The sequence below is a fragment of the Lagenorhynchus albirostris genome, chromosome 7 (genome assembly GCF_949774975.1).
Source record: "Lagenorhynchus albirostris chromosome 7, mLagAlb1.1, whole genome shotgun sequence".
Classification (NCBI taxonomy): domain Eukaryota; kingdom Metazoa; phylum Chordata; class Mammalia; order Artiodactyla; family Delphinidae; genus Lagenorhynchus; species Lagenorhynchus albirostris.
In genome coordinates, this window is record NC_083101.1 from 107,924,432 (window position 1) to 107,949,880 (window position 25,449).

At 36.6% G+C, this 25,449-nt stretch overlaps 1 protein-coding gene across 3 annotated transcripts in view; it reads left to right on the top strand.

Moving 5' to 3' along the window:
• Positions 1 to 25,449, top strand: part of GLRA3 (glycine receptor alpha 3) — a 156,544-nt gene that overhangs the window by 103,600 nt on the left and 27,495 nt on the right. For all 3 annotated transcript variants that reach the window (XM_060153621.1, XM_060153622.1, XM_060153625.1), the window contains 3 exons: positions 3,017 to 3,099; positions 18,450 to 18,587; positions 20,664 to 20,878. In XM_060153621.1, coding sequence (XP_060009604.1) covers positions 3,017 to 3,099; positions 18,450 to 18,587; positions 20,664 to 20,878 — 436 coding nt within the window. The remainder of the gene's footprint in view (positions 1 to 3,016; positions 3,100 to 18,449; positions 18,588 to 20,663; positions 20,879 to 25,449) is intronic.

The following is a 25,449-nucleotide window of genomic DNA, read 5'->3' on the forward strand; positions in this document are numbered from 1 at the left end:
TGTCCCCTGCATCGGCAGGCGGACTCTCAACCACTGCGCCACCAAGGAAGCCCCATTTATGTATCTTTTACTTTAAATTTAATAACGAATAGTATGTGAGATGTATCATTTCTTGTGTTATAGAAATATATATTTTAAAAGTCATATTAATTAGATAACTCATTTTCATGAAAAATGTTCTGATGCCTTTGAAAGGCAGTAGACTTAAATGTTAAGGGCATAGAATGGACAGCTAGACCCCCAGAGCGTCTAATTCAGCTCTATCAATTTCTGCTTTGTAATATCAGGTGAGTTAACCTCTTAATATCCTCATCTCTAAATAAAGGTAATGTAGCTTACCTGTCTTATAAATTCATGTTAAGAAATAAATGAGTTGAGACAGATATAAAGTATTTAAAATAGTGCCTACCACATAGTAAGCAAAAGCTGTATTACCTAGTATGATATTACAGATAATACTTCAAAGCTGATAGCTAAGAGGCAATTGTCCTTATAACACTAAATTTAGAAATATTAAAAACTATTAAAATACTTATCTTTTGCATAAGGAACTTAAAGTGGAGTCAGAAAGCCTTTTTTAATACTTCAATTAATGGAAATGTTTGTTTGAAAATGGGTAATACCTTGATTTTAATGAGGTGAATTGTTTGTCATAGATTATAGTCATCTTTTTTTTAAATTACTGCTTCACTAAGCCAAGAATTTTTAAGGGGAAAATTAAAAAAACGCACATCCTGTTTGTGTGTCTTGTCTCAGAAAAGAGAACTCTGTGTCCTCTCTTACACAAGAAGACATTTCCAAAACAGGAGAATGCGATTAATTACCTCTTGATTTAGTTTTCTTTTGATGTGGTCAGGACAAATCTTTAATTTATATGTAATGTTTTGATAAAGAAATTCAGGATCACAGTCACCAAGGTGACGCATTTTTTTCATCCCTGTGCTGTTAAAGAAGCAATTGTATTGTACCTTAAACAAAAAGAAAGTCAATAAATAGACTTTTTCAGGATATGAGTTATGACAGAAGTTCTACAAACAGTGTTTTTCTTTGCCAAATAATTCCTTCCGGGGTCTTTTTTTTTTTTAAGAATTATGTAATATCTTTTTTTTTACGCCAGAAAAACAGCTAGGATATGAATTTGACATCACAAGCATGGTGAGATCTGGAGAAGATTCTGAGAATGCTATTTACTTCCATACAAAAGGTCACAGAATTAATTCTCTAAGCCAACATTTGAAATTGGCTGGCCAGAGAGCCTTGGATGTTTTGAAAATTAATGGGTGTACGTTCAAAATGTATTTGTCCATACACTTCTAATAAACCCTTTTATAAGACAGAGAACATTGTGTCCAGCTGATTTTACAATTGCCTTTTGAAGAGAGAACTTTGCAAATGGACAAGATCACACTTACAGGATCACTTAACCTAGCTGAGTTAGGAGAAAACTGCTTTTGAAGAATAAATTCTGTGAATTATTTTAGTGTGCTCTGGACTCTGACTTGAATGAATTGTCAGATGATCCCCTGGGACTCTTAAAAATCCAGCAGCTTCACATCTGTCCATTTATGTCTCTCAAATGATGTCACTGGGGCCCCACCAAGAGTATTCAATGTCAAACATACACCATTACAACTTTATGTCTATGGACTACATAAAAATGTCACTTTGGAGAATAGGGTTACATTTAGTGGAGCTGATGGCCATTTTTTTGTTCAAACTTTAAATAGTTTCTTACCAGTGATTTAGTTCAGTCATCTTCGTGTGCATCCTATATAATTTGGGAGAGGAGAAGATGGGGAAGGCTGGGGTTGGGAGAATGTACTAGTAATCCTTAATAACTAATGTTGATTTAGTGTTTACTATGTGTCAAGCACTCAGCTGAGCGTTTTATATGTATTAACTCATGTATTGGTCACAACATGTCCCCAGAGTAAGTACTATTCTTATCTTCCTTTTGGAGATGTGAAAACTGAAATAGAGTGAAATGAAGTGATCTGAGACCATAAACTCTATGGTCACAGAGTCTATGTGAATGACTCAGCCTAGGTGCCCACTAATATATTGCATTTCAATGGGAAGACTTTCAATAAAAGGGGCTGCTAGAGAGTTCTCCGGAAAGAACTTCGTTTGAATAAACTTAGGTTTGTTTGGATCTGGGCCTCTTTTTCTCACGTCCGGAAACTACAAATTCTTGGTAATCCTTGAAGATATCTCAGTAATATACTTTTTGAAGAAAAAGACATTCAAGAGTAGTGAATTATCTGGAATGCCGACATACTAAAGCTTTCTGGAAGGGGGAAAAGTGGGTGGAACGCTGGGGTGGCCATCAGATCATCTCACTTTGTGGGAAGCCACATCAGAAGTTCAATTGTTGAGCATGGAATTGTGTCCCACGTTTTCGAGAGGGCTGTTTCGTGGCCCTGATAAGATCTGGTGAAATGCTCTAATTCCATGACAGGGAAGCCCTCTTTAATACCGAGAATTTTGGAGACCTCCAGATTCTGAGTGTTTTACTCTGGGTGTTCACTGAGAAGTTCTTCAGTGTAGTTACAAAGACGATGAAAATTGTCAGACACACTGCTTCCCTGCACCCAGCCTTTTGCACACTCATACTCCAAACCCTGGATCTCCTTCCCTCCTCAGGAGTGCTGTCCCAGTGATTTGGGAGAAGTGTGTCTTTGGCCTTTGGTATTTGTTTTATAAAACTCACACTCAAATATCTTTTTTAAGGGTCTCAGACACCTCTAGCCCTCTCTGAAGGAAAACATAAATAGATAAATAAATAAATGTGATTGCACGTTTATATATACAGCTTTTCTTTCCCCCCAGACCAGATTGATGTAAAAGAATACCGTTGTTTTGCAGTAAATGACATACCCAAGCTGGAGCAAATTTTATTTGAGTAGATGTTAGTCATTACCAAAGCAACATGGTTTTCCAGTTGTACCTTGAACAATAGAATATTAATATGATATTATAAATTTCTTTTAAAATTTATTACTTTGAATTCTTTCAGATTGACATTAACACTCTCCTGTCCAATGGATCTCAAGAATTTTCCAATGGATGTACAGACCTGTACTATGCAACTGGAAAGCTGTAAGTAGGAACAACTTCCTTTTTCTGAATACTTTAAAAAAAGAGAGTAGATGTATATTTGATGAGCTATATAGATAATTTATTTTGTCATTGTTTTTGTCTAACATTTACTAAATGGGCATGTTATCCTCTACATAGTATGGAAAGGAATGATGTCTGTCAGCACATGCACTCTATACTGTGATAAAGAAGTAAATTCAGGACTAGAAATAACATTTTTTAAGCTTGAAAAACAGCTATTCTCTCTATACAAATCAAAGATAAAAAGGATGATGACCATTAAAGACAAACTACCATTCTTTTTAATGGAGTGTCTGCTGTAGTCCAAGCATTTTGAATATATTATTTCTCATACTCACAACAAAGATGTTGTTATCCCCATGTTTCCACATATGGAAATGGTCACTTTGAGTGATTTTGCCCCAATTTATGGAGGTGGTAACAACAAACCATCTGGCTTCAAAGGCTGTGCTTACTCTGAACCGTTTTGTTGATTCCTCAGTATTTACTCAGAGAGTACACTGCTGGCTGTGTTGTGTGTTATCTCCGGAGAAAAGACATTTCTCACACTTTATCAGAGATTTATCCAAGCTTATAGGCGTTTCTTTAAATTTCTTCTTTCAAAGTGGATCCATGTGCATCACGGATTAAATGTTAACACACGAAAACTTAAGGTCCTTCTGTTTTTCTGCACTTATCTATAGAATCAGGCCAAACTTAATTGGTTTTCAGTGTTTAATGCCATACAGAAAGTAAGCATTATGCAATATTTTTCTTATACTATGTTATATCAAGAAAAAAAATGTCTGTTTGACATATTCCTTGAGAAAAAATTTGCAGGTGGATCTTCAGACTTGCAGGCCTCAGAGGCCAGGTCTGTAGTGCGGGGGAGCTGCCACTAGATGGCGTGCCTATGTCGTGGGGGGATGCAACCCGCCCTCCACATTTGGTGATTCTTATTAAAGTGAGGAAGTGGAAATACCCGTTTCTCTGATAATATCGCCTTCTTGTTAAATTCAAATGCATTACTTTTATACGTAGTTCTTAAATATTAATCATACTCATGGACAAATTACTAAATTAAATGAAAGGAAAATAAAAATCTAGTTTTAGTTGGGGGAGCTATTTATCAAAAAATGCAGGGTGGTGGTGGGGAGAAAGACAGGATTCCCAGCAGTGTGCATTTCTAACTGTTCCAGGAAGGCATTTTTAAAAATTAATTAATTAATTCGTTTATTTATTTTTGGCTGCATTGGGTCTTCGTTGCTGCGCGCGGGCTTTCTCTAGTTGCCGTGAGCGGGGGCTACTCTTCATCGCGGTGTGTGGGCTTCTCATTGCGGAGGCTTCTCTTGTTGCGGAGCGCGGGATCTAGGCACAGTTGTGGCGCGCAGGCTCAGTAGTTGTGGCTCACGAGCTCAGTAGTTGTGGCGCTTGGGCACTAGAGTGCAGGCTCAGTAGTTGTGGTGCACGGGCTTAGTTGCTCCGCGGCACGTGGGATCTTCCCGTACCAGGGCTCAAACCCATATCCCCTGCACTGGCAGGTGGATTCTTAACCACTGTGCCACCAGGGAAGTCCCCAGGAAGGCATTTTGAGGACAGGCTTCTTGGTTGCAAAATTAGGTACATGGGAGAGTAATCGAGAAAAAAAATGGTATGAAAAAGAGTCTAAGCCACACTGGTTCCCTAATTACTAAACCAAGGATGCTGGATGTTATCCAATAGTGAGGAGCTATTCAAGATGTAGGAGCAAGAAAATGAGTTGGTCAATATTATGCTGTTAAAGATTCTCTCAGCCAGAGGAACCAAGGTTATTTAAGAAGGTTTCATAATATTCCAACAAAAAGAATAAAAGTAGGGACAAAAAGGAACAATGTGGAAGGTAGGAACAGTACAGGTTGATGCTGTAGAGAAGGCAAAATGTTATCTTTAACTTCTTAGGCTCTTCAGGCTGGGCCTGAAAATTAAACGGAGATAGGATAGATTAACAGAAGAAAAGGATACCCATTTATTTAATGTTAAGTTTTACATAACATGGGATCTGTCATAAGGAGATGACTAGTCAAGGAAGTGGCCAAACCTAAATGCTTTTATACCAGGTTGGACAAAGAGAAGCAATTGTGGAAAAGTACCTAGACTGTGTGGGGAAACTAAAGGAAGATGAGAATTATTTTAAAAAGTCTGTGTGTACAGAATTCTCTTGGCTTTGATTCCTGGTACGGGGAGCACGTCTTTCATGTGGGAGTTTTTATCTACAGTTTTCAGGAAGAAAAGGGGAGATTAGAATGGTCTTCTTGCATCTGCTGTTTTTCAGGTGTCTTTAGCTCAAAATAATCCTTCTACTAAAGTGGCATATTTAGGGGGCGCATATTCCACCATTCTTCATTCACTTCAATACAAAGTGGATGCAAAGGCTCTGGGAATGAGTGAGTCAGAGCTAAAGAGCTTTCATAGGTAGAATCGTTTCAGAAATACTGACAGAGAAAGAAAACATAGAATAAGTAAATGTTAAAGGGAATATTGATAAATCCAATCTTAATATATTTGAAGTTCAGGAAATTTAGGTATAAAGCAAAGGGAAGAGTGAGACCTGAAGACATACTATTAACAGCCATCTACAGAGTGGTTCAACCATAACGAAATTTTTAATGGAGAGAATGCACAGATGAAAACAAACACACAAAGAAGAGCCAACGCTTAACAAAGGCCTTCATTTCGAGGTTGTTGGAAGGAATTCCAGTCAAGGGGTTTTCATAGATAGCAAATTAAAATCGCAATCATGCAATCTCAGAAGAGAAGGGGCAGCTGAGGAGATCTGTTTAAGAGCATCAAGTGCTGTGAAATGGTGGTTTTTTTTTAAAAGTACTTGAAAAAAGTCATTTTTATTGATGATAAAGACAAATGTGATTAGAATGATGAGGTTCAAAGCTGGATTCCAAAAAGTTTTAAGAAAAAGGGGGAACATGATGAGCAAGTGGTAGCAGTGAGTGAAATCCATAGTTCCATGAATGTTCGTTATTACAGATGAGAGGGTACAGGGCCTAAGGACAGCTGGCTCACTGGACTTCTTTAGAATAAGGAAAGCTTCCTGGGCTATTTTGCAGACACACATGCTCATGTAACGAGACCTTTCATCTTCCTGCCTTTCCCAGAACATTTCCAATCAATCAAAAACCCAATGTAGGAAAGCAAAGCCTCTTGTTGCCTCCGCCTTATTTCTTTCTTTCTTTTTTTTTTTTTTTTGCGGTACGCGGGCCTCTCACTGTTGTGGCCTCTCCTGTTGCGGAGCACAGACTCCGGACGCGCAGGCTCAGCGGCCGTGGCTCACAGGCCCAGCCGCTCCGCGGCACGTGGGATCTTCTCGGACTGGGGCACGAACCCGTGTACCCTGTATCGGCAGGCGGACTCTCAACCACTGGGCCACCAGGGAAGCCCCAGCTTATTTCTTAATTTCTTTATCAAGAGTTGGTAGACTGCCTCAAGTATCCCTTTCATATTTCAGTCATTAAACACTTCCTGCCCCCTTATTAGAAATTAATTTAGCTAACAATAGAGATACTGTTTGTTAAACTCTTTTAGCAGATGCTAAGAAAATCCTGTCAAAGTAAAAGCTACTGAAGTCAAATTCTTCAAGGTGTTTTTCTTAAACTGTTCTATTTATTTATTTATTTATTAGCATCTTTATTGGACTATAATTGCTTTACAATGTTGTGTTAGTTGCTGCTGTATAACAAAGTAAATCAGCCATAGGCATACATATATTCCCATATCCCCTCCCTCTTGTGTCTCCCTCCCACCCTCCCTATCCCACCCCTCTAGGTGGATACAAAGCACCGAGCAGATCTCCCTGTGCTATGCGGCTGTTCCCACTAGCTATCTATTTTACATTTCGTAGTGTATATATGTTCATGCCACTCTCTCACTTCGTCCCAGCATACCCTTCCCCCTCCCCATGTCCTCAAGTCCATTCTCTACATCTGCATCTTTGTTCTGTCCTGCCCCTAGTTTCGTCAGAACCGTTTCTCTTTTTTTTAGATTCCATATATATGTGTTAGCATATGGTATTTGTTTTGTTTTTCTCTTTCTGACTTTCTTCTGTAGTCTTTTAACCTATTTTTTTAAAATGACCGAAGATGAAATTTTTTAAAGATGATAATGGAATACATTTGAATGATGTGTTCAAAATCAGCAAATTTGTACTAGAAAATTTGAACAATAGAAAAACAAAGAGGGACATGCTTTAACCTTGACTCACAACTGTCCTCACGTGTATTAACCCTTTTGGAGTTTGTCTCATGACCCTTTTTCCTTTTCTCGTGTGTATGTGTGTGTGTGTGATTATGTATATATGTGATTATATGTGACCAAATATGATTCCAGCTCACTTTTAGAACTAAATGTGAATCTATAATTTACTAATAAATCTCAAACTTGTTTTGAACTTAAATGTATGCTCAGCCCACATTTTCTCTTTAAATAAGTATTACTTTTACGATTTCCTCCTGGTATAAAGTATACCTGATGACAGGGGTGACCATATAATTTATCATCAAAATGGGGACACTTAGGAGAATAAATGAAGGGCACCACATGTATTTAAATTTTTATATCTTTGTAATATATATTTATTAACTGACATGATTTTTATATTAGTGGATGAGTATCGTTCTAGGTTTTTAAATATAATCCTTCCTAAATCAAACCAAACTAATTTGGAATCATCTTTAAAGCTGCAATTTTGGTACTAAATTTGAAATTGTTGACACCATTAGTGGATCTTGCTATATAGACTATAATGGTTTTATTAAGAAAATAATCTGTATGCAGTTGAGATAGCGAAAGTACTTGATAATTATAGAGCTTAATTTTACTTTTCTTTGTATTGAAGTAGGTAACTAGTTCAGCCCATATATTTTTACAGATATTGTCTCTGTCTTTGTCTTGAGTACCTTTTATCAAAAAATGTTTTTATAGAACAAAACTCAAATTAGTTGCTTTTATTTAGGAATCTTTTAAAATTCTTCACCTAATTCACATGCTGGAAAATAGGCCTTCTGAATTCCATTGAATTTCTATATAAGTTATCCAATTAAAAACAAGCAGTCCATCAATATAATTTTCTCATAAGTTAAGATATTCCAAAGCACATTTATTAAATAAATAAATAAATATTGTACAGCATTTGAGACTTCAGTGTTCTCCCTTAATATTGTAGGGATTAATCTCAATGTGTACCTGTTTAGAAACATCATATTTATAATTCCTATCTGATAAAAAGTTTCAGACTCTAAAATTTTAGTGCTCCATTCATAACATAATTTGATTAAATATGTCCAACTGATTTTGAACAAATGCAACCGAAATTTAGAGAACCTTTTTACTGAGAGTTCAATACCATTGCAGAATATATAAGTTCATTTTTAAAGTACTTTCTAATGTTCAAATTAAAAAAAAAATTTATCTGATGGCAAACAGTAAATAGAGAAATGTGTTATGCCATGATGAAATGTAATTTTTAATTCAACATCTGCTTTGTCACACAGAGAATTATAGTTCACTTAACTCGACGTTCCTATAAAAATGTAAAATTTAACAATTATCACTTCTCTTCAATTGATGGAATGGAGCAGAGCTTATGGATGTAAAATAAATCATATGTGCATCGTTACTAATTTCAAGAATACTGCATCTCCATAGATTTTTCAATTTAGTAAGAACATAATTTTTAACATGGTGATGAGTTCCAACAAATATTTTATTCAGATCCATCACAAACAAGTGACATTTATTTTCAATGCTGAACTTTTAAAATGAATTTAACAGACTTTACAATAGAATTTACAGTGACATCACATACTTCATCCTCAACACATGTAATTCCAAAAGAATTAGATTTAAAAATCAAACTCATTTAAAATCATTTTAACCAATTTTCTCTTTGAAGGAGGAAATGATACTGAAACAAAACTGCCATCATTTAATTGCTTGCAAATTTCCTGTTATGCGCTTTTCCAAGAAAACCTGAAGTCAAAAAAGAGTGAAATTAATTCAGAAAAATAATCATTCGATCTAAATAAAAATTCAGTTTTCATAGAGTGATACGTAAATGCTCCCCCTGCAAACACACTTATCAAATGATCATATTTGGGCAGTATTCCAAAAATGACTGTATCTTTTGAAATAGATGCTGATATGTTTTTAGCTCATTTGTGTCTTGTGGCTTTTATGTGGACAGTGCTATCCTTGTAGCCCCTTTCGTGAATGGTAAATATAAACAACATTTTGTTCAAGTTGCACCTTCACCATCAACTTTTTGTGTGAAATGGAAATTTGGTGCTTGCTTTTTCAGTAAATATTGAATTCTTTTAGCCATTGCACCTAGGAGAGTTTATTACAAAATATGAGTGTTGCCAAATAATAAAATAAATGTTTGTAGGTTTTAAAACATTCGGGTTACTTCCTATATGATCCTTAGCAGTACTAAGCTAGTAGTACTAAGCAGTACTCAGCTTTCAGTTACAACTAACATAATTTTCTGTGACACTTAGGCACTTTGACACTTCACACATGTCCCAGGTTTGTACACCAAGTGCCCAGAGTGGGGAACAAAGGTGAAAACTACTGCCACTACTGTGATCAGGAGTTAGCTGCCCTTGAAATGTTAGTTACTGAAGGGGTCTGATAAAGATAGAGGGACCATTGCTGAAGCGGGCTGTTTTACAGGTTTAACCTAATATTTCATAATTATACTATGGGAGAATCTAGAAGTAAAATTGAAGATATACCAAACCAATAATGATGTATTTTCAAACAATGATTAATAATGATACCTAATCTAAAAATGAAGAATCTAGAACAACTGATAAGTCAGAGAGGACATAGGGGAGAAAAAAAAAGGTAATCTAGGGCTGTTTTGGCAAACGAAGATGTATGGTTAGAATTCTTATAACCAACTGACTCCTTTACTAAGAGAAAGGAAGAAAAAGGGAAATCCTGGAAGATTGAATATTTTTTCTCTTAAGACACTAAGCTCTCAAAAAACAACTGAGTCATCGTTTTTAAAAAATAAATTTATTTTATTTATTTATTTTGGCTGCTTTTGTTCGTTGCTGTGCACAGGCTACTCTTCGTTGTGGTGCGCGGGCTTCTCATTGTGGTGGCTTCTGTTGTTACGGAGCACGGGCTCTAGGCACGTGGACTTCAGTAGTTGTGGTATGCGGGCTCAGTAGTTGTGGCTCCTGGGGTCTAGCACTCAGGCTCAGTAGTTGTGGCACACAGGCTTAGTTGCCCTGCGGCATGTGGGATCTTCCCGGACCAGGTCTCAAACCCGTGTCCCCTGCATTGGCAGGCGGATTCTAAACCACTGTGCCACCAGGGAAGTCCCTGAGTCATCTTTAAGTCTACCCCAATCAGATGGGATGGAGGCATCATATTAAGATACAAACAGTTGTAAATAATTGAAAACAAACACCCCTCTATTTTTCACATCTGAGAAGAGTAAATATTTAATTTAATGCTGCTACACCTGAATAATTGTTACAGTCTTTCCTCTGGAAGACTTTATCTGATTCTCCTTCTGCTCCTGTACTCCAGCTTAGTTTAGACCCCTTTCTGCACTCACATAGAACTCCACTTATTCTCTATCAGACTCTTCACAATCTGTTAGTTTATCTGTTTTATTGTCAGCTGCCACTATTCTACGAGCATCTTGACTGGAGCCAGGCAGTTCCAGCCGTTTACCTAAGTACTTATATAGGGTAGGAACTCAACAATTATTTATTAAATTAATGAACTAGTTAAATTAATTCCAGGGCAACATTTCGGTAATAAAATTTTTTCTTGTTGGTAATATTTGAATATTTTTATAGATGAGATTTTTTAAAAATAGAGTTTTTAGAGCAGTTTAAGGTTCACAACAAAAGTGATCAGAAATTGACAATTTCCCTTACACTTCCCTACCCACCCCGCACATGCACATCCTCTGCTAGTGTCAACACCCCACACCAGATTTACAATCCGTGGACCTCCATTAGGGTTCACTCTTGGTGGTGTGCATTCTCTGAGTTTCGACAAATATGTAATGACATGTATTCCATTGTAGTATCGTACAGAATAGTTTCACTGCCCTAAATATCCTCTGTGCTCTGCCTATTCACTTCTTCCTCCCCCAGATCCCTGGTTACCACTGATCATTTTCCTGCCTCCATAGTTTTGCTCTTTCTAGAATGTCATGGAGTTGTAGCCTTTTCAGATTGATTGACTTCTTCCATTTAGTAAGATGCATTTAAGGTTCCTCCATGTTTTCTCATGGCTTGATAGCTCATTTCTTTTTAGTGCTGAATACTATTCCATCATCTGGATGTACTGCAGTTTACTTATCCACTTACCTGCTGAAGAATATCTTGGTAGCTTCTAAGTTTTGGCATGTACAAAGCTGCTATAAATTTCTATGTGCAGGTTTTTGTGTAGACATATGTTCGACTCATTTGGTTTTCAACTCCTTTGATTGCTAGATCCTATGGTAAGAATATGTTTAGTTTTATAAGGATCCACCAAACTGTCTTCCGAAGTGGCTGTACCATTTTTTCATTCTCACCAGCAGTGAATTCTTGTTAGTCCACATCCTCTCGTCAGTATTTGGTGTTGTCAGTATTCTGGATTTTGGTCATTCTAATAGGTGTGTTGGTTTCTTGTTGTTTTAATATGAAATTCTCTAATGACATAACAAGAATTTTTTAAAAGATTATAAATTTATATCTCCTGATATCTTATACAAGCCCCCTACCATTTCTTATGTTTAATTAGAGTTTTTAAAAAACTATTTTCTTATCTAATGTCAGAGAAATTGGGAATTTGCATGAGGGCTTTTTTACAGAGGGCTGGAAAAGATCGCAAGGAAAAATTACAATTCTTTCAAATATTGCAAACTTCCACAGCATATTAACTGCATATCTATTGAACCCATTTTTTGGTGCTTCAAACTATGATTCTTTATTTAAATATATATCAGGAGTGTATTTTCTAAGATATTTGCGTGCACAAAATTATACACATTTAAAAAAATTCTGCATACATCCATTGCAAGCTCTCCACTCGCCAAAGTTGATGAGAAGTCCAACATCATAAATTCTTCAGGACGCCCCCTCTTTCATAGTGTTAGGAAACAGTGTCTGGGTTTATGTGAGTCTTGAACCAAAGTCTGTGAGGCTATTATGGCCATGCTGCCGCTTCTCCACATGGACATCAGTGTCGTTACCAGATGCTGAACATTGGGCTGCGTTCTGCTATGGCCCACTCTCGACTAGCCCCAGAGGTACCACTCAAGAAGTTCAGGCTCCAGAAGCTTTTTCTGCATCTCAAGATTATACCTACGTCTTACTTTCCCGCCCCACAGGTATTCACACTGCTATGGTCCACTTGATGTTCTACACTCCCCTCCCCCCAGTTACAGTGCCGCATGCAATTGGCACAAGTTTTTAATGTTTATACATGCGTAGATAGCTTTCTACACTTTAACTTTGATTCCTTTGATCAGCCTGTCTGTTTCTTTAACAGTAACTAATCCTTTCCTATTCTTTTTTTTTTTTTTTTTTTTTTGCGGTACGCGGACCTCTCACTGTTGTGGCCTCTCCTGTGTGGAGCACAGGCTCCCGATGTGCAGGCTCAGCGGCCATGGCTCATGGGCCCAGCCGCTCCGTGGCATGTGGGATTCTCCCGGACTGGGGCACGAACCCACGTCCCCTGCGTCGTCAGGCGGACTCTCAACCACTGCGCCACCAGGGAAGCCCTCCTATTCTTTTTTTATAGTGTATTTTAATTAGATTTATAAGGCTATATTCAATGATATCATAAAATCAGAGGGCTGGAAAAGACTTTGGAGTTCATCTATTTTAACTAACACAATGATTAAGGGTCTCATAACATTCCTGACAGATCATTTGCTAGCCTCTGCTTGAGGGAAACTTGTTACCTTACCAATTCCACTGTGAAATTCTTTTAGAACATTCTCACTTACACTTATTTAGCTGAAATGTGCCTTCTTGAATTTCCTGTTTGTTACTTTTCTGTCTTCACCTTTCTCTTTCCAAGGTGAAAATTCTCTGATCCTTCCTATAACTTTTTTTCCTTTATATATTATCTCCCTTGATAATCTCAGATAGTCTATAATTTTAATATCATCCTTAGGTAGGTGACTCTCAAACTTATAACTACAATCCTGATCTCACTTTCAATGTATAGGTCCGTGATTTCAACAATTTTCAACATATAAATCAACGTTCAAACTTGTTAGCCATACCTGCGTCTCCTGCTAGCATCTTAAATTCAGTGTACCCCCAAGTAAACCCATCAGATACAAACACACAAGCACATCTTCCTCCTTTCCCTTTATCTATTTCTAATTCAAACAGTCAACCTCCTCATACATGTTACATACTATTTTAGGTACTGGAAAAGTATGTCAGTGACTAAAATAGAATAATCTCTGCTTTTATAAAGTTTAAATTCCAGGAGGCTAGATAAAAAATAAACAAAATAAAAACTTGATGACTATATACCATGGCAGGTAAAGAGTAGTTCAAAGGAAAAAAATAAACAGGAAAGGGTAATGTAGACTCATTGGAAGAAAAGTATTTTATAAGATGGTCAGAGAAGGCTACTCTACTGACATGACATGTAAGCAAAGGCTGTGGCATAGCTACTTGTCAGTGACTTAAGACTTGAAACTTTGAAAAGTTCTTTAACTTCTTATTTTCCCTTAACTATATATTTAATTAATTTCCAATTTTGACAAAATGATCTACTGAAGTATTACCTCTACCTTATATCCCTGAAGAACCATTGAGGAAGAATGAAAATTTTTTCTTTACCTTCTCAAGAATGCAGATAAACCTGTTAAAATTGAATTTATTTTATTGTGTTCAAAACACTTAGCATGAGATCTACCTTCTTAACAGATTTTTAGGCGTACAATACATTATTGTTGAGTGTAGGTATGATGCGATACAGCTGATCTCTAGAACTTACTCATCTTGTTTGACTAAAACTTTATGCTTGTTGAGTATTCTCATTTCCCCATCCCTCAGCCCCTGACAGTCACCATTCCATTCTTTAATTCTATGAATCTGATAATTTAAGATGCCTCATACAGGTGAAGTCATGCCGTATGTGTCTTTCTGTGGCTGGCTTATTTCACACGGCACAATATGCTTGAGCTTCATCCATGGTGCCGCAAAAACTAAAAATAAGACTACCGTGTGATCCAGTAATCCTACTTCTGGGTATTTATCACAAGAATTCAAATGAGGATCTTGAAGAAATACTAGCACTACTGTGTTCATTGTAGCACTGTTCACAGTAGCCAATATGTGGGAACAAGCTATATGTCCATTGACAGACGAATGGACAAAAAATGTAATATATACATACAGTGGGGTACTATTCAGCCTTTAAAAAGAAGGAAATTCTGTAATATGGGGGAAAAAACCCTTAGTTTCTGAAGGTGGTAGTTTCTTAAATCTTGGTTGCAGTGTGAAATTGGAAACCATAGCAATGAACTCTTCTTTTTTTGTTGTTGAAGTATAATTGATTTACAATATGGTGGTAGTTTCAGGTGTATAGTAAAATACGGCAAAATAATCTGAAAAAAATATGAATATATAACTAAATCACTTTGCTGTATATTTTTCAATGAACTCTTCATGCTCTTGTAAATTAAAATCTGTTTGTGTCTTGAACGTTAAATGGCTCTTTTGCCTATGCATGATTTTTAACATAATGCTTTGATCATTTGGAAAACATTAACTTAATGAGTTATTCAGATATTCCAAACATTGACACATAACATTATACAATATTGAAAAGTCACATCTGTTAATATCACCACTGAGCTCATCAAAAAATCTTTAAGTATTTGGGAAAATAATTTTTCCAAAATTTAATGTTAAATAGAAAGCTCAAAATCTACCATTGACAACAAATACTGTCAGTTGTTTCCCTCAACACGATAGGTTCACTCACTTCTTTTATTTTCAAGAAAATGATTGGCCATATACCTAATTGTAATAACCGCGGTTTGCCAGTCATTTTTTTTTTTCAAGTAAAAATGGTGTTTCGAGCAAAACCAGCTGGTTTACTTGCAAATCAATCACACCAGTGCTTTCCCTTAAAAGAACCATCGTGTTACAACGTGCAGCTGAAGTGCTTTATCCATACTTCCCATTTTGATACCCAGAATATTAAAAGGACATTTATATAAGGGTCAAAATTTACTAAGATTATAATTGTTATTGGTTCATCAAGGATTGAGGACATTCTTAAATAAAATGGCATTGTTTATACTGCAAGATACGGCAGTAAAGAATACAATAACCACTAGCACAGTCTGCAGCCACCACTTTTATTCTGAAGCACTAGAAGTTTTACTTACTGTGTTTTCACCATCTGGACCAATGTCAACACAAGGAAAAAGGCAGATAATGTCTTATGAATATGAAAGCAGTTTGGATTTTGTGAATCCCATGAGAAGGTTCTACTAGAGTAACGTTTCTAAAGCACAATTTTTGTCATGTCACTCCCCTGCTCAAAAGATTTCAATTGTTTATCATTGCCCACAGGGAATTTTAAAAAATCAAACTTTGCAACCTGGAGTGTAAATTTTACATAATCTTACATTAATTCATCTTTTCATTCCATATGCTTCTTCATACAAACTGGCTCTAGATAAATAAAGTTATTGCTATTCCTATTATAAACCTTGGGAGTTTGTGGTTTCTTTCAACCAATTATACTGTTTCCTTTGCCTGAGTGCCTCACCGTCTCTCACATTCTTTATATGCTGGTCTTGCCTTTCTTCAAGGTGCAACTCAAATGAGGCTTAAATGGCTATTACAGCTCCCTCTTCTGAAAGCACATAGCACTTTGAACCTCCCCCGTGCCACTTATTTTCTACCTGGTAATAGCACCTCACATCCCATGAAACCCAGTAGGATGCCTTATATATGGTCTGTGCCGAACAAATACTTGTTGAAGAAACAGGTGTTTGCTTGCATTGAGTCATTTGTTTACACGTTTCCCTGCAGCTACCCTATAAGATTGTTGGCTGAAGGTAGGGTTAATGCTTTTGTTCCCTCAATGAAGTATTCCTTGTTGTGGAACTCATTATGGTACAAGGCCATTCAGCTCACAGCCTCAATCTCATTAGCCGGTCTCTTCACCTTGGCAATTCTCAGAATTGTATAAAGTTCTGCCAACCAAAAGCATAAGGATGCTAAAACACTGTGAACTGTGTAGAAAAGTACTGATTTTTTTTAAAGTTATGTTTGAAGGCTTATTGAGGCAAAATTACCATTTAGTTAATTTCCTTGAACATCCACTTAGTTACTTAGAATAAAAGCATTACCACCTAAAATTGTCATTTCACTATTTTCCTTCTGGTTTCAAACTTAAATATTTTATGGACCTTAAGGAAATAGCATAGCTTGATTAGGATATGCCCATGCCTAAATCACTTAGTGTGCATGCTTATTTGACACAAGAGCAAGCTGAGTATGCTGTCTATAAATTGCATCAGAGACTAACTAAGCCTTGTCTTTGAGGGAATTTCAGAGAGCTACTTTCTTTTCACAGAAAACCCTAAGAAAAACTTAGAACATAAAAACAAAACAGGGTTTCAGTTCATTTCTCCATTTATCTGTCTAAATTGGGAAATATCTCACATATTTTTGTCTTCGGGGATTGCACATATGGAAGAATAGGGTACTTGTCTTACCTGGAAGTAAATAAGAATCAGTGCCTATTTTCCTTTGATCCTTGAGAAATGTGCATCTGTTTTCTCTTTAGGTAAGATGGTATAGACAATGGATATATCAAAAGACTTACAAATAAAAGTGAAAGCCTTCTATTATTAGCCACCAAATCATTAATTGCAGGGTTCAATGAAATGTATTCCAGTGTAAGCAAGTCAAACATAAGTCCTTGCTGTGCTAAGTCCAATGGTCTAGAGGACAGTCTTGCAGGTCTTCTTATCTGTCCTGGAACCAGAATTCAGGCGTGTCCCCTTCAGTCTGGAGGACTTTACAACCTCTACCAAATAGCACTTGCTCCGTAATGAGCCATCATACGGATGCTGCTGCTGCTAAAGCCACCTTCCCCGTAGCCAGTGGAGTGGATGTCGTGAGGTGTGCCCACGGGTCAGGAGGGTGGGCTGGGCATCTGGCTCCAGTCACTATCACCACAGCTGGATCAGATTCAGCTCTTTCGGAGATGTCCTCCAGGTACTGTGGGAGGAAGAAGGACGATCAGTTCCCTTCCAGACACCTCGCCCTGCTCAGCCTAATCTTCCCCGCGCCAGCTGTTTCTAATCATGCACACAGCCCCAGAGAATTTGTTTGGGACACTTTCCCTTGTTTGCCGCTTGCTTCATGCACCTAGAGCTTCTGCTTCCTTTACCTGGCCCCTTGCCTTAGTTCAAAGGCCAGACTGTGCTTCCTTTCTTCCTACCTCCGGGGCAGCTGTGAACTCTGACCACCTGCAATCTTCCCCGCAGGTGAAGTTCCCTTTGACTCCTTCTCTGCAACGGCCTTCAAGTGCACCTTTCAACAGCTTCTCACTCAGAGGGAAGAAAAAGATCAAATTCTGCTTTCCTTAGATACCATTCCTATAGACAGATGACATTTTAATTTGCTAAAAGACGCTGGCTTATTACAAAATATATTCGTGAATTCTAGTCAGAATTCACTCATGCTATGTGCAAGAGTTTATCCCTCCACAAACGTGGATTTTCTTTGTATACCGATTTTCCCTGAACAGCAGACATTTCTATCTAAAATATCCTTTTGTCCATTTTGGGACCCGGGACGTAGAAGCAGATGCCATAAACTGAAATAGTTAATGATTAAACCAAGAAAGGTATCAGCTCTGGTTCGTTCCCTCCATGGATGTTATAGTTTAGGTCATTTCCTAACCCGTGACAATTTCAGTTTTTGTTGAAGGGGTCCTGAATAATTTGAGAAAAGGTGAGGAGAGATCTAATGCAGTGGAACCAAAATGAATTGCTGAGTTAATGCAGTAGCTGCCCATCCCAAGGAAAGAATGTATATGCCTATTCTTTAAGGTTCCTACATGCCATGCCATACTTATTATTAGCCTACTACATTCTCTTACATTATTTGATAAATATTCTGTATGAAAAGACTTCAGTAGACTGGAATTGTGCCATGCATAGCTCAATCAATAGAGTTAAGGTGACACTGTTTGGTCTTCCCATCCTATGGGAACACTACAAGTGATTATTTTAAATTTCACTCCTTTGAATGCCCTTTTCGCTATAAATATTTTTATTATGTTTTGCCTAGTTGGGTACACAATGAATGATCTCATTTTTGAATGGCAAGATGAGGCACCTGTACAAGTGGCAGAAGGACTCACTTTGCCCCAGTTTCTGTTGAAAGAAGAGAAAGATTTACGATACTGCACTAAACATTACAACACAGGTAGGAGTTGAGTGTTCTTCATTACACTTATGACTTGTGGTTTTATGATATTCAGATGTTTCTTAATTATAGCGCTAGGTTAATTATTCTAACAATTTATAGCTGAATTTTTTTTATAGTCATAGAGCAGAGAATGGATATCTTTGAAACTTACGGAAGCTTTGACTCATCACATCTTGTTATATAATTGGTTTGTATGGAAAAAAAAGAAATGCTTGGTGTTCAATTATATTTAACTAATTTCTTTTGTTGTGAAATGCCTATAGTTACATAGTAATGATGTTTCCAAAAAAGTTCCTTTAATTTCTATGTGAGAGATAAAATGTACTTTTTAACTGTCCTGTAGCTGTAAACATTGTGTTTGCTTAAAAAATGAAAGAGGTCGCTTTTTTTTTAAGGCTCCACTTGCCTAAATTTTTAGTTTAGCCACAATGTCATGCATTTCAAGATATTGTTACTAAGCACCTACTACTCACATTGACACAGTAGCCTTTTACCTTTGAGAATAAATATCAGATACAGTCATCAACATCAAAGACTGCAAGATTTGTACGTTCATGTTATTTGTTCACTTCTCTCACAACTGGAACTGGCTATTTCCGTAATATCTCTTCTAATTGCCTAATCTACAAGTTCCCTTAAACTGCCCACAGATGATGCATCACTCCAAAGTGGTGAGCGCGTGGCCTCCCACTAGCATCTGTGGCTGCTCTTATTATTTCCATATAGTAACTATGATTTTTCTTGGGCTCAACATTTCCAGAATTGTGACCTGGCCTTTCACTATATAGTCAGCCCTCCATATCCATGGGCTCACATTCAAAGATTCAACCAACTGGGGATTGAACATATTGGGAAAAAAAATTCTAGAAAGTTCCAAAAAGCGAAGTTCTCCCTGTACCATTTGTTAAGGAGACCATGCTTTCCCTGTTGAATAGTCTCAGTCCTTTGTCTAAAGTCAATTGACCATAAATGATCAGTTCTTGACTTTCAATTCTATTCCATTAATCTGTATATCTTTACTTACGACAGTACCATATTTTGTGATTATCGTAGATTTGTAGCAAGTCTTAAAATTGGGAAGTGTGAGTTCACCAAATTTGTTCTTTTTTTCCCTCAAGGCTATTTTGGCTATTGTATGTCCCTTGCATTTTCATACTAATTTTAAGATCAGCCTGTCAGTTTCTGCATAAAAGCCAGTTGGGATTTTGATAGAAATTGCAATAAATTTGTAGATCAATATGGGAAGTATTGCAATCTTAACCATATTAACTCTTCTGATTAATGACTACAAAATGACTTTCTATTTATTTTGATCTTCTTTAATTTTATTCAACTGTGTTTTGTAATTTTTAGTGTAGAAGTTTTATACTTTTTTGTTAAATTTATTTCTAAATATTTTATTTTATTTGGTTCTTATAAATGGAATTGTTTTCTCAATTTAATTTTTGGATTTTCCATTGCTAGTGTACAGAAACACAATTGCTTTTTGTATACTGATAGTGTATCCTGTAACCTTGCTGAACTCTTCAGCTCAAGTAGATTTTTAGTGAATTCTTTAGGATTTTCTAAATACAAGGTAATGGCTTCAACTTATAAAGATAGTTTTACTGCTTTCTTTTCAGTCTAAATGACTTTTATTTAATTGTTTGCCTAATTACCCTTGCTAGAACCTCAGGGTACAGTGTTTAAAAGAAGGCATAAAAGCAGACACGAATCAAGTGAAATAATAGACATTTTAGTACTTTGCAAGTATGAAGTGCTAATCAAATGTGAAGTAATAAGATTATATATTATTTCCTGAAATAGTACACTGTTCTATTACATTGCTTCTAGGTGCTAACAGAAAAATGAGAAAACTATTTTTCAGAAAACAATTTGCATATATGATTTGGGATCCCATTTCATTATAACTTTATAATTATACAGAAATAATAGTTATATAATTTCACTATAATTGTATAATTATACAGAAAGGTGTAGGGCAAAATTATGATGAAAACAAAATTGTGACATTTGCTGCAATAACAAAGACCTATTTTTACCAATTACTGCATTTATTTCACAACCAATTAGGAAAGTTTACATGTATAGAAGTGCGATTCCATCTTGAACGACAAATGGGCTACTATCTGATCCAGATGTACATTCCCAGTCTCCTGATTGTCATTCTCTCCTGGGTTTCATTCTGGATCAATATGGATGCTGCTCCAGCCAGGGTAGCCTTGGGAATAACCACCGTGCTGACTATGACTACACAGAGTTCAGGATCACGAGCTTCCTTACCAAAGGTAAGTGCGCTAAATGGGCACACACGCATATTTGCACTAATATGTATATATATCATTATCCATTTTGGCCAGATCTTTTTCAGTAGTATTTACAGTTGGTCTCTGATTTACCATGGTTCGACTTAACGATTTTTTTGACTTTTATATGGTGTGAAAGTGATAGGCATTCAGTAGAAACCACACTTAGAGTTTTGAATTTTGATCTTTTGCTGGGCCAGTGACGTGTGGTATCTGCTCTCATGATGCTGGGCAGTGGCAGCTACAGCTCCCGTCAGCCACGTGATCAGGAGGGTAAACAATGATACACTCACAACCCTTCTGTACCCAGACAACCATTCTGTTTTCCACAGTCAGTACAATATTCAATAAATTACATGAGACAGTTAACACTTTATTATAAAATATGCTTTGTGTGTTTTAAAGATGTGCTGAAATAAAACATAGGAATACCTTTTTATGCATTTAGCAACATAGCAATAGAAAATTATTTTCTTTTTCTAAATGAAAAAATTTCTAAGAGAGAAATTTCTACTGTCTAAATTAAGTAATCCTGTCTGACCTCCAACAAGCTTCACTATTCTTTTCATTACAATGATGTACGTTAATGTAATAAAATCATATTCACTTTCCTGGTGCATTTGATGCTATCTCCCTGCCATGCCAAGTAAATTATAAATCTGCTGTCATGGCTTCCTTACCCCTTACTATGAATTGCATCCTCTGGCTCAATTTATTCAATTAAAAATGTCTAAATAAATAAAAGTTGATGGCAGGATATTTTATCACTAAAAATGTTACTTACTATCAGAAGAACTTGATATTTAACAATGCTCACTGTGCCTTGCTAAGATTTAATTGTTGTCTTTCAAAATAAGGTTTACTTTTATTAACACATAATTGTATTTTCAAAATGATCTATATCAACTAGTGTTTTATAAGATATCATCCAAATGAAAATTGTAAATCTGTTTATAAGATTAAATGCTTTTCTATATACGGATAAATGTCTCAAGGGCTCTGAGTAATAGTTGAAGTTCCATAGTCAATTTGTAAATGAAATTGCCAGTTTACTCATCGATTTTTTTCTCCACGAGCTAAACAGAAATGAAAGCTCATTCATTCCGTAAGTTGTTATCCAGATAGTGGGGCACTTTAGTGATTCATTTAAGGAAATTACAGTTTCTGTGAGGCAGAGCAAAAAGGCATCTGGATACAGAGATGAAAGCAGAATTGGGAGAGCATAAAGGTTTGCGTGGAGGAAACAGAAATGAAGAAAGCAATAAATTAAAAAAACAGAACAGAGACAGGAGTTTTTTGTTGTTGTTGTTGTTTTTAAGGAAAGAAAGGTCTGAGATGACTTCGTAGTTTTTCTCAAGAAGTTTTTTTTAAAGGCATTAATTTCACCGTGATCTCAGGGAAGGAATAAATTTTCAATCATTAGCTCAAATACACACATAGATATATACAAAACCTCTCCATCTCTCAGATCATAGAGACACTGGAAATATGATAACAGATTTAAAGAATTGATTAGCAAACAGATATCTTAAGAGTTGGTGATTATATCATCTTAGGCTTTGTGATAGTTAAGGAATGGGTTATGTACAGACGTTATGTACATTAGAATTCAGGATGACAGATGCTGAAGTCCCAGAATAAACAAGAATTATCCTATTGGATGAGATCATTCAAAAGAGTAGAATTCTCTTGAAAAACGCAATCTTGATTCTGCGATTTGGAAAGGCAAGGGGCGAGGGCTCACACTTGCATTTAGGAATAGGAGTCTGAAACCACGCACCTTAAGATCTGCTCTTCTCAACCTCTCAAAAGAACGCTCAAATGCCTGAAAATCTTGCCACAGAAACATCCACCATTCTCATACTGACAAAAATCCAGGAAGGAGGAAAACAAAATTAAATTCAGGAAAACAATAGGGGATTATCAGACACAGGAGGAAGAAACAATAAATCACTAATTTATGATAATCGCTTAGTGTTCTGTCCAGGCTCTCTGCCAATGCATCTCTTGTAGATAAGAAGGAGCTTGGAAATTGGTCAAGTAAGACCCAAAGTAGAAAATCTCAGAGAATGTACTTGAGCCAACGCCTTGTGAACTACAGACCTGAGATTCCTCGCTGATATTTCCTGTTGCACTGGCTTCTGCGGTGTCATAGATCAGGCATGTAATAGCCCACAGCCAGAAGACTCCTGTGATTCATTTCTTGGAACTTGGAGCAATCTGGCATTTCCGCAGTGCCTGCATTAGGTGGCCAGAAGAGGGTGACAATGCATCCCGTGGCCAGCATTTTTTCAAAGTTGCAAAACTTAGGAGCACTTCCTAACATTGTGTATTTGGAGGAGAGTGAGTGAGAAAAAATGGCAGTGATCATAGAGCCATGTCGTGGAGGGTTTTATAGAAGTTGGTAAGGATTAAGTTTATTTTGGATGGAGTTTGGAAGAATCTTAATAGGAAGAGGTAAAAATGGAAACAGAGATACTACCAAGAAAACTATAGCTCAGAGCAGAGGATGGTCTGGTAGATTGGTAGTTGCAGAGATGGAGAGTAGCAGATGGATTTAGAAAGAGGTAGATTTTTTTTTTTTGAGAAAATCTCAAATAGAGATGAAATAGACAGGGTTTGCTTATGAACTGGACTTTGAGGAGTAAGGGAAAGGTGGGAGTCAAGGGTAGCCTTAGGCTAAGTAACTGGGCAAGTAGTGGTAATAGTTACTCATGGGGAAGGCTGGGGGAGGTAAGAGTTCTATGGTTGAACATGTTAAGTTTGAGATATTTATGACGGTCACATGGAATCATCAGAAAGGACACCCAAGGCTCAGACTTCAAGGAGTAAACTACAGATGCATAGGGAAGCAGACCAGAGATGGTTCTTCTAAGAGTAAAAGAAAGGGGGAAAGAAGATGTATTTGTGGTTGGCCCTCCTCCTCCAGTTGGAAATGGACCTGCATATTCAAAGTCCCTTCTCTCCTTTCCTCTTCTAGGTCCATCTCTCCCCCACACGCAGAATAGGTTAGACAGCTCAGTTAAAAGCTAGACACACTCACCCCAAAACTTCCCCCCAAACTCGTTGAGATTCCTAACATTTTGTGATTTTTTTTTTAGATGTGAAAAGCAATCCTCCTTGGGAGAATTAGATTTTAATCAGGGGTCAAAGAGAGGATAGTATTAGTCACTGAACTATTTTTGAGTATATATTTGATTTACACTGATACATAGTTAAGATCCTGGCACTGAGGGAATTATATTTTTTATTAAGTGTAGGGATGGGTAAGAATAGAGAAAATCATAGGAGGGACAAAATATCATTTTAATTTGTAAACTATGATTCTAGAAAGAATTGCTTTAGAAAACTCTGGGAAGATCTGGGTATACAGCAATATTTTTCCCCATTCAATTTGTTTGTGAAACCCACCAGGAGTAGCTTTTTGAGAGGACAAACTATCTCTTACATATTTTTATCCTCAGAGCCTAAATCAGTACATGATATGGGCCTATTGAGTAAATGTCATGCAGATAATTTAAAGACAGTGTGAGCTTTTAAACTTTACTCCATAGTTAACTTGAAAAGCAAGAATATGCCATTTTTTCATCTCTCTCAAAAAGAATGTAAAAACTCAACTGAATTACTTTTATGTAGAATCATATATTCCCCTGAGAATCACCAAATTAATGAAAAAGAATTTAAATATTGCCATGTATCTACTGTACAGTATAATAAAAACATTGATTCTTAGAAAACATAACAATAGCTTTCACATTGTTTTTTTTTAACATCTTTATTGGTGTATAATTGCTTTACAATGAATGGTGTGTTAGTTTCTGGTGTATAACGAAGTGAATCATCTATATGTATACATATATCCCCATATCTCCTCCCTCTTGCGTCTCCCTCCCACCCTCCCTATCCCACCCCTCTAGGTGGTCACAAAGCACTGATACTAAGTTTTTATTCTTCATAAAGACACCAACTATAGAAGTGATTACAGCTGTCAGAACATATAAATCTAACTGCTATATTTATATTTGGATGCCATGATTGTGTGGGCACACAAAGATCTACATGACATTACACAGAAAAGACGGGATGGGAAGGAAAATGAAGTATTTGTATTCACTACTCTGTTCTTTTCTAATTAGCTCTCATTCTTCTCAAAAAAAATACCCTGCAGTTTTAAAGGAGAGTAAATTGTAAATATCAGCGGTAATTAAATTGGGCAACGGGCAATGGATTCCAATCTTTATAACCAGGATAATTAATCATGATAAAATCCAATATACACATATTCAGGACACCAGAAGCAGACTTTCTCTGTTTTCTAATAACATTGCAAAGTAGAATAAATGCAGATTTTTCTGGAAAAAAAAACTTTCTTCTGGAAAGAAGTCTACAGAACCTATGATGCTTATATTCCTTTCCCTACATTATAAAACTTAATTTTTAAAAAAATTATTTATTTTTGGCTGCATTGGGTCTTCGTTGCTGCTCGCGGGCTTTCTCTAGTTGCGGCAAGTGGGGGGCTGCTCTTCGTTGCGGTGCACGGACTTCTCATTACG